Below are 18,496 nucleotides of genomic sequence, written 5' to 3' on the forward strand. Positions count from 1 at the left end.
TTTAAGGTTATTCATTTACTAAGAATAATTAAAAACAATGTTAATAATTAATCAGTGCAGCATAATGTGCTGTAGGGCACCAGTGCTGTTATGCTTGAAACACAACCAGGCATAAAATCATATACTAAATGGCTTGTGCAATAAAAATGGGCCATTTATTTGTAACATTCAAATATCATTGCTCAGTCTGTAAGTTTGTCAAGATCACCTGCTTTTTCATTTATTGTGAAATATTGGTCTTACAGTCTTAATATTTTCTGTCTCTGCAGCTTACAGACTTTTGACTCAGTTCATTTACAGCTGGATTAAGCCAACATTTGCACACTCTTCAATGTCCTTAATGCAAATTGTTTTAGTTATTGCAATTATTACCACTCTGGAAATGTACGTTTGTAGACTTTATATAATGCATCTATTAGCTCTTTCTGTCTTTTTACTTGTTTTCCTCATAGCATTTGTTTTTCTGTATGTTTTATATACTGTATAGGTAATCTTGTGTAGTGTCTTGCCCTACAGCACTCTGCTTTTAAAACCCAGTATTTTCTATGTGCTGTGTTCCATAATGTGGACGACAGTATGTTTCAGCTTAGGAGTGTGAGCTCTAGAAGCCCCACTTTCATCTGAAACTAGACCTGGTCACTTAAACCCACATTAATCAAAATTGCTTGACCATAATGCCATCAGCAGGATTTGAAAAAATCTCTCAATGTGAAAGAAGTGAAAAATCATTGAAGAAAACCTTGACTGAATGTGCTGAGATAGTAATTCCGCTGACGTTTTAAGAAACTGTTGCTTATGTAGATCATTATAGCCCCATACAGGAAAATTGTAGGTTATGTTTCTAAAAAGATTTTAAAGTGAATTCAAAATGCATAAACAGTCTCTAAATGAAACTGCAAAGCTCAGATTTTAAAGACTACACAAACACGGCAATAATGTGTTAGTGGCCTTTGCAATATTATTTCAAATGTTTATTGTAAGTAAAAATCTTTAATTACACATATCTAAATCTAAGTTTATTTTTGTATTGCACTTGCATGCCTCTACAAACGTTTATACTGTATGTGCAGATATACAGTATAGATAGGTATGCATACACAGCCATGCAACCAAATTTGACTTAAACATTGGATTGTAGATTCAAAAAAAATATTAGATTAAATATCATCAGCTAAGTACATTTTTTGTTATCAGGTTATCCTGTTTGTTATTTTTACTTTGTTGTACAGAAAGAACCATAGAAGACCATGAATCAGTTATTGAAGTGCAATCAAGCTGGGGAATGGAAGGAGACAGCCGTCTGTACTTCAGGAAAAATTATGCCAAATACGAATTCTTCAAAAAACCATTGGTAAGTGTTGCATGTCTGCTTTAAAGATAAACCGAGTAAAATATAATAACAGATTTGTCAATTTGTTATTGGTGCATAACTTGGGAAATACACTACAGTTTAAGAATCCAGCTTAGAATACATTAAAGTAAGGATGTAATGTACATTATATTAGCAAATATCAACAAGTGTATTTTTTATAATAATAAAAACACATTTTTGTAACTTGAGTTCCTTTCTGCTTCAGGCTTCTGGTTATTAAATAACATATATATAGTTGCATGAACAGTTACAATATCTTTTCATGTCAAAACTGCACGTTTACTTCACTTGACTCAAAGATATTGTATGCAGGTTTTTCATTTATACTGTGATCCTGTACACACAGAAAGTATTTGAGTTAATTTTAAATACAGTGTGAAAATTGGACTGATATTTACTTATTTACTTACTTAGAAAAGTGTGGAATGAATGAAACAAAACATCTGTTGCTTTGCTGTGTTTATGTCAGAGTTAACAAAAACAATGCATTGACATGTTTATGATTTTAACACCTTTGACTGAAATCTATGAATAAGGTGTATGTGAAATACTATACAAATCAATTTAATCAGAAAGTAACTTTATACAAAATTATGAAAGGAACAGTGAGCTGATTCTCAACCTTCATTAACCAACATTTATCTTCATTCAGGTGTGTAGAAATACTGTAAATAGGTAAGCTTTATAACCCAATAAGTGCAAAACCCTGGATGCAAGAATGCATATCTGAGATACAGTATCTGCAAAATCCCATATTAAAAAGTTGACATAAATTTAAACCACAACATGGAATGTTGTATGTTCCAGAATGTCTCAGGCAGTTCTTAAAAAAACAGCTATAGTTTTTCTCAATCAGAGGTTTTTCTTTGCTGTTGCCAAGTACAGTTCTGTGATTTGGGATAATGTTTTTTATACAGTATTTGTCAGTTGCAGTTAAGCACATAAAAATCAGTATGTAGCTAAGAAAGCTCAACACAACATTTAGCATATTATTCCTAAAATAATATTATTAATTAACTTTTCTGGTTAATTTCAGGATTTTTTTCCAGAACATATGGTGTCTATTTCAGGTGAAACAAATGGGATTATGAACCATTCACAGCTTTTACAGGTAATAAAAGTACATTTTGACAGCATTTACCTTCTGAGAAATCGAACATTTAACAGTACAGAGAGGAGTGATGATTTAGTTAACTATTTGAAAACTTCCCTAGCATAATTAAGTGTACTCTTCATTCATTCCATTAATAAAGCTACAGTAGCATACTCCTCACACAGGGAGAGGAGGATGTTTTCTTAAGATTTAGCTGTCTAGTACAAGATTCTGACTGCAGATGGCTGCAGAATGTAAGCTAGTTGTCAAAATTTAAAGAGCATACTGCAAGCTACTGTCTTTTTCAAGAGAAGTAATTGGTAAATTCCTGGTTGCTGGGAGACAAGTTGGCTCAGTGTTTTTCTGTGCTGTGCTGTTACCAAATAATTTTTCTGTTACTTACATTCATATATAAATTAGATTAGTTTACACAATAATGTGTGTTTTCATTCGAATTTGTAATGCTTTGTATTGAATTGATTTTATTTTTCATTGAATAATTAGTAATAATGTAACATTGTTGTTTCTTCTTATATAATCTGTCCATCATATCAGTATAATGTTTGATTGATACTGTAAATGCCATGTTTTATAAAGTGAATTGCAATAATTGCATATTTTTAAGATATGTGTATTTGGTAAATTGTGTCATATTTGGGTATGTTATTGTCTTCCACAGACATTTCTCAGCTCAAGTACTTGTCCTGAGATTCATGGCTATCTGCACGCTAAGGAGCAGGGAAAAAAGTCGTGGAAAAAGTTTTACTTTGTTTTGAGAAGGTCTGGACTGTACTTTTCAAACAAGGGAACATCAAAGGTCTGTAAATATTTTTTTATATCTGGTGATTCTATAAACAGTATAGGACCTATAAACGAGTTAATGAGCCATTTGTAGTTTCACTGTACGGGCCATATGTATGGCCTACGGAGCTTGTGTGATGCATATCTTAATCTTTGAGACTAGCATATTCTTCTGACAGGATCAACATAAACATACTGTATATGCATCAGAAATACTGAAACCCTTTGTCATAAATTGACTTCACTGTATTAGGTGGGGAGTGCACAGTGCCTTGCAAAAGTATTCAGACCCTTCCTATGGTGTTCCATTATATGAATTTACAAAACTGAGGCATACACATTTTTACACATAATATTTTATTTAAAACCTGAGTGCTCAAACTGAGCACATCTACAGTAGGATAAGTTACAGTAAGTGTTAGCAAAACCTTAAGAGAAAGAAACAGAAAAATGTGGATTGCATAAGTATTGAGACCCTTAAACTCAATATTTTGTTGGAAATACTTTTGGCAGTAATTACAGCTGCAAGGCCTTTTGGGTCACTTTCTACCAGCTAACATACTGGCTTGGTACAGTTCTTGCTCATTGTTCTTGGCAGCTTTGCTCAAGCTCTCTCAAGTTGCTTGAGTTACTTTTGCACAGCAGTTTTCAGGTCTTTCCATAGATGGTCAGTAGGAGTCAAGTCTGGGTCACTACAGGGCATTCATTTTAAAAAAAAATCTTAAGCCACTCCAATGTAACCTTGACTTTGCGCTTTGGATCTTTGTCCTGCTGAAAGATGAATTTTTCTAGGTCTGTAGCAGGTTCGCTTCTAAGATTTACCAGTACTTTGCTCTTTCAGTGTTCCCACCAGACTTCACAAGTATCTTAATCCATGCTGAAGAGAAACAGAACTACTATAAAACATAATTCAGCCACCACCATCCTTGAGAGTAAGGATGGTTTTGACTGAGTATTACACTATGTTGAGTCTGCATCACATGTAACCAAACCCCAAAAGATTCAATTTTGTCTTGTCTGACCACAAAGCCTTCCTCCACATGTTTGCAGTATGACTTAAATGCTTTGTTGAAAGCCCAAGCGGGATTTGATTTTTCTTTTCAAATTCTATTCAAGCTCCCTTTGTGGAGTGACTGAATGTCGCTGACTCATGGACATTTTCTCCCATCTCAGCCACTGAAATCTGTAACTCATTTCAAAGTTGCTGTTGGCCTCATGGTGGCCTCCATAACCAGTTCTCTCCTTGCCTGGCGGATTAGTCGAATGTAGGTATATTAAGAATGTCTTCCACCTTCCACTTCTTAATTTAATCAACTGCACCATGCTCACAGACATAGCTAAGAGTCTACAAAATGTTCACGACTACAATAATTCACTACCTGATTGAGGGATCTTACAGAGATACTGTAGATGTGTTTATTCTGATGTCATACTGTATTACCAGTATTGTATACAGGCCCCTAACCTAATTGAGAGATTTGTTAAGGTAATTATGTGTGCCAGTTAGGTTTACCAAAGCAAAGGGTTTGAACACTTGTGCAATAATGACTTTTTCAGCTTTCTTTCATAGTAATTATTTATTCCTTTTTGTTTGATGCTTTGAATGTGTGGTGTAGGTGGTGTGTATAACATATTAATTGCTACTTCAAAGTGTCATGGTGGCACGCATTAAAGCAACAAAATATGAATATGTGAATAATAATAGTACATGTGAATAAATATGCGTATTTTTGTAAGGCATTTTACAAGGATTAATGACTATTGAATACATCTTTAAGGAAAAATATGTCTCATACAGTAGTTCAACTAAGATCACCAGTGCTTTAATGTTGTTCTCATAAATCAGGTTTTGTGTTTTTGATATTCTGGGGGTTGTGGTGCTTCCCCTTTTATAATGAGGTCAGCAACAAAGAGATATACTCTATACTGAGCATCAAAAGAAAATTATCACCCATGACTTGCTGCAAATTCACAAAGTTATTTGGATAATGACAGTCTTTTTGAAGGTGTACTGACGACTCATTGAACAGACATGATATGTAAATTCAACACAGTTGACACAATAGAGAATCCACTGTTTAAGTCAAAGACTTGTAGGTTGTGTGGGCACTTTTGAAAACAATGGAAGTTGTGTATCTGTGACACCTGCTTTACGCCAGTTCACAAATGCTCACTGGTTGGATTCATTCCATATAAGGTAAAGCTTGGACAAGCATGTACTTGTTCACTGATGTCTGAGCCAGAGATGCCACACATCATTGCAACTCATCCCACAAATGTGCAATTAGGCTCAGTTCTGGCATGATGGAAATCCACAGCATACCTGTCAGATTGTCAGCTTGCAATAAAGTCATTTTTACATGATTAGCATAAGGATGTGTACCGATGGTGTAGCCAGGATTTTATATTTGGCATGGCAGAGGGGTGGCTGGGACATCTACTTTATGGGGGTGGCATTTTTAAAATATATTATTTGGACTATAAATAGGATGTACTGTACTACAAAAGGTGTATTACTATTCTCTGCACCAATGACAATGGTAACCTCTGTTTTAGACCATGGAACTAGCATGCAAGTAGAGTGAATTTGTGCAGAAAACCAGCTATTTCCTGTTAAATCAGACTAAAACATTACAACTACAATGATCGAAATTAAGTGCCTTAATATCAGTTTATATTTACCAATATCTGTTCATTCCTGAATTTAATCACCTTCTTCCTGTCTCTTACCAACTGAGCTGATATGCGCAGCCTTGGCTCGATCTGAGATGTCATCACATCCCCCAAAATCTCACCTTATCTTTCACTTATCTACATGCGAACGATCGACAGTGATCTGATCAAGATACTTTACTTGCTGACACCGATCATTTCCAATATAGGCTACATTTGTACTCTTAAAGACATTTAAAACACATTGTACTGTAATTGTTTCTTATGATTATATATATTTTTTGTTGATAAATTAATGACAATATGGGATTTTAGGTAATGCCTTAAATGGGTTGGCAGCTGGGGTGGCAAAGGCGTATTTAAGGATGGTAAGAGCCACTCCGTGCCACCCCTCTGGCTATGCCTGTAACGTTTGCTATCCAGCTAGAATGTGGTCAGGATAAGCCTGCAGAAAGAGTAGCAAGTGAGGTCCCAGGACATGATCAATGTAATGCAGTGTAATCAGGTTGTCATCAATCACTAAGAGCAGAGTTGTGTATTGATAGATGCTCTTGTCCAGACCATTACAAATGCCCTCCTCATTGATTGCTGTGTTAGCATATCATTATCCACTCCTGTATCACACTTACTGACATCCATCATAGTAGTCAACACTAAACCTGGATTCATTGCTAAAAACGACTTGGTTGTGGTGCCGGCATGTTCATCTCAGGTGTTTCTCCACTGTGACAATGGCACAAAGGTGTTATTTTGTTGATAGGTGGGTCATTTCTGTATTTCGTTTTTGTGTTTTTCCATCTTGATTTTCACCACGTTTAATATTCAAAAGGTTTAGTTGCATCATTACCTCTGCTCTGTCAACTCTCTCATTACTGAGGTTATTTAGTGCTTTTGTAACAGTCAAAGCCATTCAAGAGTCATGACCAGGCACAAATTATCAATTAATCTAAATGATTCCAAAGCATTTAATCAATATCCAAAATCTGTATGCTTCAATTGTTTCTTAAAACATACAGTATGTGCATAAATAGAGCACATACCTTACAAAATGGTTGTGAAAAACATGGTTTATATTTTTAAAAATATCCTTTAATTGAAAGCTAATGTTAATTTGATTAAAACTAAAAATAAGTTTTAAATGCTGTAGCCTTGTTTCCCTTCTTTTGTTTTAACTGTCTTTACCAGCAAGGATCCATCAATGTGTAGTTAACATGCTAAGCTTAATAAGAAAATGATGAGAATAATGTGTTTAATATGGTAAAGCTTAATAAATACATGGATGTGTAGTGTAATGTGTTTTTTCAGCAACAAAAATGACAGGTGAATCTCCAAACTGGCAGTCTTTGGTTGCAAGAGGTAGCATTCACTTTGCGTCACTTTGTGTTTTTATGTGTTCTGATAGTATCAAGGTATACTGTTCATTGATAGAGGCACATGAATAATACCAATAAAAAAGATAGTAAAAGTTAACTCAGTAATTAGCTATTTCTTGCTAATTATTATTATAAAATACAGTACAAATAAATACAGTATAAGGACAGCTCTGAAAACCCCTTTTGCAGCGCGCCTACGAGGTGTATACAGTGTTGCTGGAAAGTATGTACAGTAACTACTGTACTTGGTGCCCATTATTAACTTGTAAATGTTTAATCTTGTAAAGACTTGTCAAGCTTGTTTACTCTTCTGGGTCATTGATACGGTTTAGAAGATATTTTATTCTTTTGTTATTCTTCAAATGCCAATTCTGTCACAGAGCTTCAGTCACTCTAAAGGTTAAGACCAACATTGTGAACGTTAGAAGAAGCCCCTGTATGCTATACAGTAGAAGCAATTTTATAGCTCTTTTTTTTCTGACGAGTGCATTCAGTTCTCTAGGAACTATAAAACGCTACAGTACATGAACTTTGTTTTTCCAGTGGTATCAGCTCTAGCCTGAAAGTTATTTTTTTATTTCTGTATTTTAGTATGATCAACATGAGATTTTATCAGTGCAACACAGTACAGTAGAGTAAGGTATTTCCTTTTTGACTGCCTTTTTTAGTCAGACTCGTTTTGTTCTATTTGTGAAATGATTGTGCTCAGATTTATGTGGTACAGAAGGCAGGTTTGTACAGTATATATGCTATCACCTTCTCTAATTTTATGTTTTATTAATTTCAAGTTCAATAATAAATATGTTTTTAATGTGAAAGGAGGGTCTAGATTGGCGGAGCTGTGGCTCTGTGGCTAAGGATCTGCGCCTGTGACTGGAAAGTTGCCGGTTCAAATCCTGCGGCCAGCAGAGGAATCCTACTCTGTTGGGCCCCTGAGCAAGGCCCTTAACCCCGACTGCTCCAGGAGCGCTGTACAATGGCTGACCCTTTGCTCTGACCCCAAGCTTCTCTCCCTGTCTGTGTCTCATGGAGAGCAAGCTGGGGTATGCAAAAAGAAGATTTCCTAATGCAAGAAATCGTATAGGGCTAATAAAGTGATGTTATGTTATGTTATGCTTTTGTCTTTATATACAGTACAGCACTGTATAACTCTGTAAAGTTCTATCATATTCATTTTAAGTTTCTGCTGTTGAATATTCAGTAACCTCCTACTCAATTACCACACTACCTAATTTTTGTCACATTTCTCACCAATCATGGTACAGATGTGCACCTGTGCATAAAGTATACATTTGAGAAAAGAGTATACTCTGCTTTGGTTAGTAATGTATGGGGTGAAATCAAAGGTCTGACCTTGAAGTGCACTGTAATGGAGTTGTTTGTCTTCTTAATTTGGTGTTAATAATAATCTTATAATAAATGTAATACTGAATATACAGTAGTATATCATATTATTACATGTGTCAGTATAGCATTTTAATAATTTGTATAACCAAACATAGATACTGTACAGATATGTAGGGTTGTGGGAGACAACATTGGAAAAAAATACTTTTGTTATTGTTTCTGAATGAACTATAACCACTATGTAGAGCCCTGTTCTAAATTGATGTGAAATGATGGAAGTCATTTTGCTTAGTCAACACAATTCTTCCTTCTTACTAGGCAATAAAGACCCTTTCTGTTCAGCTACTTTTAAATCCCAATCTACTTTTGCGATTTTCACTAACATCAATGAGTCCTTTCATATCCTCCAGTTTATGGCTCAACTGATCCCAAGCACTTATAACCAATAAAGGCATTATGCCATATGTTAACATTCCTACAAAAGCTCAGTGTATAGTTTAGTGTCTATTAACAGGTGTTCACCTAGAGGTTTCTTTCAGGACAAGATGTGGTCATGATGTGGTCCATGCATGGAAAAGGAAGATGTAATAACCTAAGGTGGACAATATTAAGACTTTCTATCAAATCTCTTTACTGAAGTTTTACATGGGGAACAATAAGTCAGGATAAACAACTGAACCAACTTTCCAAGTTATTAATCCCCTAAGAAATATAAAAAAGATAATAAAAGTACAAGTAATCAACCAAAAACAAGGATAAAGCGGTAACAGAGATAAAAACTGAAGGATAGTTACAAACTAAAATTAAATAAGAACAGAAAAGTATAATGAAAAATAAAAAAGGCAACAGCAAAGCACTCGTTTGCTTATTGCTGTGAGGGTACATCCTCAGAGGCTCCATGACAACATTATGGAAAACAAGCTATGAAATTATCAATTGAAACCAACAAACACAAAATTGCTATTTTCATTTTCTAGGAGCCAAGGCATCTTCAATTCATTGCTGAATTCAGCGATAATGATGTGTATTCATTGTTGTCAGCCAGAAAGATGTATGGAGCTCCAACAGACTATGGATTCTGTATTAAGGTATTTTTATAATAGTTTATTTCCTATCGAGAAAGATAGATACAGAATATGAGTATGAGCATGCACTGTACATTATGAGTATGCTACTGTACATAGTTTGACATAATTTTATATTTAGCTACACTTAATACAGTATATGTGGGAGACACAAACTTTTTCTGGGCATTTTCCAGTTATTTGTTATACTGTACATGTATGTTTAATGTACTGTAGATCATAGATTGCTGAGAACAAAGCAATCTGTCTGGTACTTGCTTTACTCAGCTCTGTTGTTTTGAAGTTAAAAGTAGATTTGTCTTGTAAAAGAGAAGAGAAACCCAAATCGCTAACACTTTCAGGTAATTAATGAGGAGTTAAATACATTAAGTGGTGGCATGGTGGTGCAGTGATTAGCATCACTCCAGGGTGTATCCTGCCTTGTGCCTGTTGCTCACAAGGGTTAGGCTCTGGCTCCCCCTTGATCCAGTATTGGATAAAGCAGGTAGAAAATGCATAGAAGCAAACTGTATTCATAATTTTAATTTAAGGACCACAACTTCTATTTTATTTCCTGCAGAAATACTACATGATAATCATTCTACAAATATTTGCATCTTTTGCCTTGATAATAAGAGCAAAAACAAATATTTATATAAAAAGGAATGCGACATAAAACCTATCTAGTAGTTACGAGTCATTTAAAGTAAGACAATGTTAGAGGCTTTTATTCCTACAGATTTTGTCTTCAAGAAAACCTTAAATACGAATCCTAAACAATATGCTGTGGCTTTCTAGCCTACCAAATCTGGAGCAGCCAGAGACCTGAAACTGCTGTGTGCAGATGAGGAGCAGATTAAGACATGCTGGGTGACGGCCATTCGTCTCTTCAAAGTAAGTTCTTCAAATTTCAGGCTCCTTGTAATTTTAGAGTGATTAGTATTATAGATTTGGATTATAGGAGCTCTTGAAATGAAAAGTCTGTTTTCGTTTTGTATTAGTACAACAAATTAAATTCATATGCAGTTTTGTTCAACACAAAAGACTGAAGATGAATGAAGATGTTTTGCCTTTTATTTTTCTCTGATGTCTTTTTTTCTTCTTTTTACTATTTTGCTGAAATGTATGTTGATGAATTATACTGTTGTTTTGTATTTTTAGTATGGGATGCAGCTGTACCAAAATTTCATTCAGCCACATCAAAAGCAGAAAGCATCACCAATGGTATGTGCCTTATTTGCATTCAAGAATAAAAAAAACATTAAAAGGAAAAACTGACTTTTGGGCTATTCCCAAATTTAACGCAACTACTTACTCAGCATTTGTTATTATATTGCAAAGTAAGCTTTAGAAATAGGGTTTCGAGTAAGAGGAGGCCATCTTACACACTTTGTAATTCTTGCTCTTGAATCACTGAGAAAATGGTGGTATTATTTAGAAAATGTTAACAATGCTACTGCTTTGCTGATGATCTCTTACCCAGAAAAAGAAGAAAAACCAAACCATACTCCCCCTCTAACACTTTTAACATTTAGCACTCTTATCTTTTCCATCTTTTATAAATACCTCATTCTCTGCAGAAACATCTAACATCTAAAATCTAACATTTTTGTAGGACATTAAAGACTACCACGTTATTGTAAGCTATCACCTAATTTTAGTAGCCATTATTATAATATTAGGGAAAACAGTACATGAATCATTAAGAATGACCTTTTAGCAAATAACATAATGTACGCATTGATAACATAGTCGTGGGACAATAAACACATTTACTATTGTTTTGGTAATCTAGTGTGAATAATTTGCTCCAAGTGCTTGGTTCTGTCCCTGAAAACATGAAACCAGACAATTAGAATTCTAAATACGTGAACTGCTGTTCCATTCCAGTAACTATAACTGGGTAGAGGAGTGCTGTAGTCTCCCAAAAATAGATTCTTGATCAGCTGCTCTTAGATTAAGCAACTCATCACCTCTACTTCTGTATGAGAAAAATGCACAGTGTTTCCAGTGTGTCGTTTGGTTAGCTGTTCTAATGCTTTAGATATAGTCTTGTTGAGGAAGTAGGGGAAAGCTTTAAAACTATCCTTGTCTCAATCTCATTGTCATCGCTGTGCCATTAACCTTGTAATAAAAACTGGTGCTTTGTTAGAGGGGTATAAGATACTACTAATAATTTGTAGAAAAATTATTCATTAAAATGAAACAGTCCTAGTTTTTATTATTGGTGTAATAAGAGCGTACTGAAAATAGTTAGCAGACAAAACACACATTACTGAGCTGATGAGCTTGCTCATTAATTCTAATAAATGAGAAGTGTCTAAGCACATGTGGGGGAGCCTTGGGGAAGTTAGAAACTGTGACAACTTAATTCAAAGCTTCACACTTGCCTTTTCTGCGTTTGACAAATAGCTTTAAACCACTGCATTTTATTTGCAAAATGCTGTGTTTTTGCAGTTCTTCCAAGGTATGTAAAATTTAAGAGAAAAAAGAAAAGTGTAATTAGGGTGAAGCTGTTGGCTTTTGAGGGCTGCATTTTTCTGAGCGTCATTTAATTGTGTCCGCCACTAGATGGCATTAAAGTATCGCGATACAAAGGCTTTCTTGTATTCGTTTTTGCAGTGTGTCCAGCTTGTGTTAATAGAGGTAGCTGGGCCTCTGAGATGTTTCAACATGTTATTTTCACATTTCTCTCCAGAGAAGCATTTCTGAAAACTCCCTTGTGGCAATGGATTTCTCAGGGCACAAGAGCAGGGTGATAGAGAACCCTACAGAAGCACTGTCTGTTGCAGTTGAGGAAGGACTGTCTTGGCGGGTATGTCTTCTCTTGCTGTTGGCAGTGTTTTTTTCAAATTAGTGCTTTTTGGATCTTCCCATTGTTTTTTATTGATTGTGCTCCTTTTCTTTTCTTCCCAAAAAATCACTCTGTTTAAGGATCTACAGTATATGCTATTTCCCAGAGAATATTTTAAACTTATTAATAATGTTTCACTACCACTACCTTGCTCGATTTTATATTCTATGTCTGTGCGTGCTTTTTCCATTCTAAAACTCTGAAAAGTTGTGCATTTATAAATTTGTAGATGTGCTTCTTTATTTAATACTTCCTTGCTGCTTACAATACTGTCCACGCTGTAACTCCAGCATGTTTGCTAATTTAGCAGGTAATTGAAAGCTATACATAACTCTTCTTTTTTGAAAACTGCATCAACTATAAAAATCAGTTGCTGAGTTTGGGGTATTCTTATTTCTATAAACAAGATACTGTCCCTGAATGTATGCTTGGATAAATGACTTGAAGATGATGGGTTTCAGTCCAGACAAACATATGTTTTCAATAAATAAAACAATAAAAAACAACAGTACACAGAGTAGTGTATTCATCATTGTATACAATATTGTATTGTAATGAAGAACAGTGTTATCTATTATCTATAACAAGCCTTCAGCATGCATAAAGTATACAAAATAGAATCTTAAACATTATGTACTTTAAAGATACTTAAATGTTTCATGGAGTGGTAGTGTAGTATTGAGTCATGTAAGCACATCAAGAAAACAAGTCTCTTAGATTCAGTTTTTTCCTTTCGTGGCATAAAGGCTGTTTTCTCATTTTTCACTCAAATTAGACAAATTTCTAATTCACTTGACACAAGTAGCCCTTCTTCGCAGTAGATCCAACAGAGGTCTAGTGAGAATTAGACTCAGGTCTCATTTGAGAGTACGTTCTGGACTGCATGTCTTGTGATTTCTCACGTAGAGAAAAAGCTGCCATCGTTTGAGCTCACATGGAAGCCCATCTACTTCTCAGAGCCCAACTTCAAACTTAGGTGAGTGGGGAGAGTCCCTACTTTGTAACTCCTTATCTTAGAACCTCAAAATCTAGACTAGTTTTTATTTACCAAAAACTGAAAGAAGATATCAAGGAATTCATTTTCTCTTAACTCTATGACCATTATGTTTTTTATATTATCTGCACATAGACCTACTTGTTATAGTTAATGAAAAATTGTTGACATTTTTAAATTAATAATAATAAGATCTGCATTCAGAATCTTGAATGTGTTTTAACATACAGTATTTACTTGTTGTCTATCCAAATTTGGCACTTCTATTTTGAAATAGCATGGTACCTTTTTACTAGACAATACATTTCTCACTGTAACATCACAGAAGCATTTAATAGAAATCAGGTTCTTTCCATATCAGTATATTTTTTCAACCTTTAATGCAGACTCTTCCTTTTAGTGAAAAATTGAATTATTCAATATTTGATAGTTGTACAAGTTCCTCTTTCTTACATTTATTAATTTATTTATTCTTAATAGCTATCCACAAGTGTCAGCCTTGGTTTCACTGCAAAATATCACGAGATGAAGCTCAGCGCTTAATTACACAGCAAGGTCTTATTGATGGGTAAGAACACATTGGCATTATTATTAAATGGGTACATGTGCATCATTATCAGTTGAATTACTGGCATGGTAAGAAACAGTTTTATTTTGAAAATCGTGATCCTTATGTTTATTACAAGTTCCGACAATGGAGGAGGAGTATTCTAATGAATGTCATTCTTTTTCATTTTTAATGTAGGATTTTAGATATTAAAAATAATGGCAAAACTGAATCTACACCAATATGTTTTAACTGCAGGGTTTTTCTGTTACGGGACAGCCAAAGCAATCCCAAGACATATGTCTTGTCATTGTGTCACGCCCAGAAAATAAAACACTTTCAGATTGTACCAGTAAGTATACATTTAAGTTTTGAACATTTTCATAAAATAATTTCCATCTGTTCCTTGTTTTTCTTGTGTGTTTGTTGTGTGATGCCCCGTGTTTCAGTATTGTTTTATTTTGGTATTTACAGTATAATGGCTTCAGTAAGTGCTTGTAAACCTGGTTTACAAATGATTTCAGTTTCCATTGGATTGCAGGACAGCACTAGGGAGGCTGGAAGCCATTGAAAGAGCTGTTGCTAGGCAAATATCCGTGAGGATCTATGTTTCCCATGTCTTCTTTCTCTGTATATTCTCCTACTTCATATTATACCTTTAGTGCATGTTTCAGGAAAATGTACTTAAAGTCAATCAGATATTTAAACAAGAGCACTGAAAAAAGGTTTGAAGTAATTCACAATTTATGGTGTTTCACAGCATCAGTGAACATTTTCTTATCTATACAGTGTTATACATGTAAAAATATGCAAGGTACAACTGCAGACATATACTGTAGTAAGCATTATTACTTTACATCCTAAAATAGCGAAGGTAATGTGTATTTAGTGAATGTACTGTAGAAGACAATTACGAAACTATATATATTACTCTCAAGAAATCAGTGAACCAGTTTCAGATACAGGACACAAATGTGCTTGTCTGCAGTACGTGGGGTTTGTATAAGTTACAGCTAATCTCTACTTAACTCTTTAAGGAGAAATGTGAGGTGTAATCTATCTTAATAGCTTAAATTTTCTGTTGATGGTTGATTTATTTATACATTGAAAGAAAATGACAATGTGTCCTTATTGTGGTTCCTCTTTGTGACTTACACAGCTTGAGGAAGAGGGGGAGCTGTTTTTTAGCCTGGATGATGGTCACACAAGATTCACTGATCTGATCCAGCTTGTGGAGTTCTACCAGCTTAATAAGGGAGTGTTGCCCTGCAAGCTAAAACATCACTGTGCTCGAATTGCTCTTTAATCGGGGCATGCCATTTCTTACATTCATCAGATGTTCTGAAAGGAAGAGTCACAAAAAGCAAAAGGCATTGCGTGCTGAGTGCAGAACGCACCTTAATTGGATGGCTTTGAAGATAATTTCAAGCTACACGTGTGAATGCATATCGTGCCTTGGACAAGAAAAGCACTAATATTAATGTAGCCAAATTAGCCTGAAGCTATCGATTCAGCCAACCTGATTCATTTTCATGGAAACTTTGTGATTTATTTTTAATCTTTCTGGTAAGACAGTTAAAACAAAAACAGTAAATCATAATTTAAATGAATAAAATGCTTCTAAAACACAAAGTAGAATATTTAGTATCCCAGTGCAGGTTAAGAGCATGTACTAGGGTTTTGCCTTCTAATCTTGCGTATTTTTATGGTGAACTGGGTTGGCCTGGTTTGTAGGAAATAGAATGAATTGCAAAACCATGAGCATGGATTTGATTCATGAGGTGGTACTGATAAAGATGAGCTTTTGAGAATTTACTGTATATAATGTACAGTGTAAGCTATATACTTGTACAGTATATCAGCTCATGTGTGACAAAATAATCTTCATGTGCTTTTCAATGAAGAAATTATTATGGAGGGCAATTATCATCCGTCATTTTAGTAACTTTCATTTTTGTTCTTGTTGCGCTTACTCATAGAATCTTAAACTGAAGCTGTTGTTATTCTGGTTATCATCTAAGTACAGGGCTGATACACTAAATACTACTGTAGGACCTGATCACACTTCATGGCCCAGATAAGTGTAGTTAAGGCAAACTCTTTTCTTCAGAGGCTCACCAGATTTACAGCGTTAATTGATTAATTTCATGGGAAGGTATCTTAGTTTGAACAATGTAACTTATGTCTCCTTGCTTTGCAGAACTGTTAAATTTGGATATTTCAATATTTTGCACACACTTCAGAGTAAATATAGAGCTCCAGGACTAATTGTGAAAGTAAGGCTTGGCTTATTATTTTGTGTTCCTTTTCTTGTATTCAGGTATTTTCTACAAGTAATTGTTTTCAGTATAAATGATACCAGAATTTGGAACAAAATGGAAAAATGGAAGAAGGTGATCATGAATTCAAATTAACTACCAATACTGTGTATGATCATGATGAAGAATGTAGTGAAAAAGATAACTTAAATTAAATAAAAACCAAACCAAATACTTTCTTTTTCTTTTGGATAATGTGTTATTTTTATTCATTTGTTATTCTTTCAAAATGAAAAATCCTGGAATAGTAATGCACATCAAAGTGAGTGTAATATCTTTATTTTCCCTGAATTATTGTTAATGTTACAATTGTGTGATTTGTAGGCCTTGACCAATATTCAGCTAACGCCTTGTGCAACACTTGATGCTATTGAGTAATGTCAGCAAGTAAATTGAGAGGATTTCAAATGAATAAAAACTAAATTGAAACCATTTTTTGGGAAGTAAGTTACTTTTGAATAGGTTGGTTTGTGGGTTTTGTTGAATCATACTGCCTAATCTGATTCTGGATAGTGTAAAAAAATAATACTTCAGGACAGGCCAACCCAAATAAAGGAAAACCAAATCTTTTAAAACCTTGTCTTTTAAAAGAAATTAACTGACTTGCACTTCTAAAAAAATCTTGAAAGTGAAATGCACTTTTTAAAAAAAAAAATCAGGATGGTTATATGTTTTAGTTAACAAAGACCAGTGCATTAAAAACATTAAATATCAAGGACTGCAATGTATTTTGTATAAATCAATGTCAATTTCCACTGTGTGGGTTCGGTTTAGTAATTTGTGTGTATTCAGAATTGAGCAGTCACACAGGTTTATAAGATGTTTTACATTCATTGAAAGGGTTGCTTTTAAATCTTTCTAGATGACAATATTAATTGCACTGTAGTTGGAACACTGGCAACAATTATTTCTAATGCTAACTATTAATATTGACTATAAGGACTGTTGAAATACGTTAAGATGTTAAATGCTTGCATTTTTCATTCTTGTATGTGTGGTCAGTTATGCTTTTGCTTAATTTTTATATGGACCTAAATAGTCTAAAGTGTATGTAAATGACCATCTAGTATGTGAAATGTATATATAATTTAATGTCTTCATAAAAGCTTTTTACTCACATTTTTATTTCTGTCTGCATCCATCATTATCATGTTTACTGCCTTCTGTTATTTCAAAGTAAGTACAGTTTTTAGGCGTGCTGTTTTCTTCTAGATATTAATCCATCCATGTTGATTGGTCAAGATCACAAGTGGCCCAGATTGAAATATTTGATCACTTTAGCTACAGTGACCATTTTCTAGCAGCATGTTTTTACCGCTGCACATGAAATGTTTACAGGATTGTGAAGAATTCCCAGAAAAAAATAATAATTCTAATGAAAATGTTTACTTTTTGAAGTAAAAAAATTAGCAATATTGTGTTATAATATTCTTAAGTACTTTTCATCCTGTGTGTACCAAAATACTTAGGAATGTGCTGAATAGCCACTTGTATTAGGCATTTCATTATTCCAGTTTTCTTTAGAGGCTATTATTATACTGATATTAGTATTATGTGAAGTAAACTTGAAATAAAAAGAGAGAATATCCAATAAACTATTTTTTCCATCAATCAATGTTTCTTTCTCCTTTAAAAAAAAATAACTTAATGTCGCTATTTACAGAAAGGTAATGCACTGTACCAGGTACATTATTACTTTCCTTTTTAAAATAGCATGTAAAGCCAGGCAAAAGGAAAACTGATACATTAACAAACTATGGTGACACGACTTTAAAGCATTGTAATATCTATGTTCTTTTGTTTTTTCTACAACTCATAAGATCACAGAAATGATTATTTCCTTAAAATATGTTTATTTTGTCTCAGGTTCATTCTGGTAACAGTTTAGATACTTTAGTCCATTTGATCCACTGTTTACAACCATAAATGGGGGTCACTTCTCTCAAATGTGTGAGAGTTGGAAGAACTCGGAGAGGAATTTGGATTAGGTTTATTGTCTGTTAATTCTCAATGCAGAATTCCAATGCATTTTCCCTTCACAAAGCAGGTGGATGAGACAG

At 34.2% G+C, this 18,496-nt stretch overlaps 1 protein-coding gene across 5 annotated transcripts in view; it reads left to right on the forward strand.

The window, feature by feature from the left end:
* The window catches only part of grb14 (growth factor receptor-bound protein 14), an 80,331-nt gene extending 62,284 nt beyond the window's left edge, over positions 1-18,047 (forward strand). For 3 of the 5 annotated variants that reach the window (XM_088931465.1, XM_088931462.1, XM_088931466.1), the window contains 11 exons: positions 1,230-1,351; positions 2,409-2,483; positions 3,145-3,282; positions 9,637-9,747; positions 10,522-10,617; positions 10,885-10,947; positions 12,422-12,538; positions 13,484-13,553; positions 14,052-14,139; positions 14,377-14,470; positions 15,278-18,047. In XM_088931465.1, the coding sequence (XP_088787591.1) occupies positions 1,230-1,351; positions 2,409-2,483; positions 3,145-3,282; positions 9,637-9,747; positions 10,522-10,617; positions 10,885-10,947; positions 12,422-12,538; positions 13,484-13,553; positions 14,052-14,139; positions 14,377-14,470; positions 15,278-15,424 (1,121 nt within the window). In that variant the 3' untranslated portion in view covers positions 15,425-18,047. Of the gene's footprint in view, positions 1-1,229; positions 1,352-2,408; positions 2,484-3,144; positions 3,283-9,636; positions 9,748-10,521; positions 10,618-10,884; positions 10,948-12,421; positions 12,539-13,483; positions 13,554-14,051; positions 14,140-14,376; positions 14,746-15,277 lie in introns of those variants that run through there. The other 2 variants (XM_088931463.1, XM_088931461.1) reach the window with 1 other exon arrangement.
* The last annotated feature ends 449 nt before the right edge of the window (positions 18,048-18,496 follow it).

Source organism: Atractosteus spatula, chromosome 13 (assembly GCF_055471065.1).
Source record: "Atractosteus spatula isolate fAtrSpa1 chromosome 13, fAtrSpa1.hap1, whole genome shotgun sequence".
Taxonomy (NCBI): domain Eukaryota; kingdom Metazoa; phylum Chordata; class Actinopteri; order Semionotiformes; family Lepisosteidae; genus Atractosteus; species Atractosteus spatula.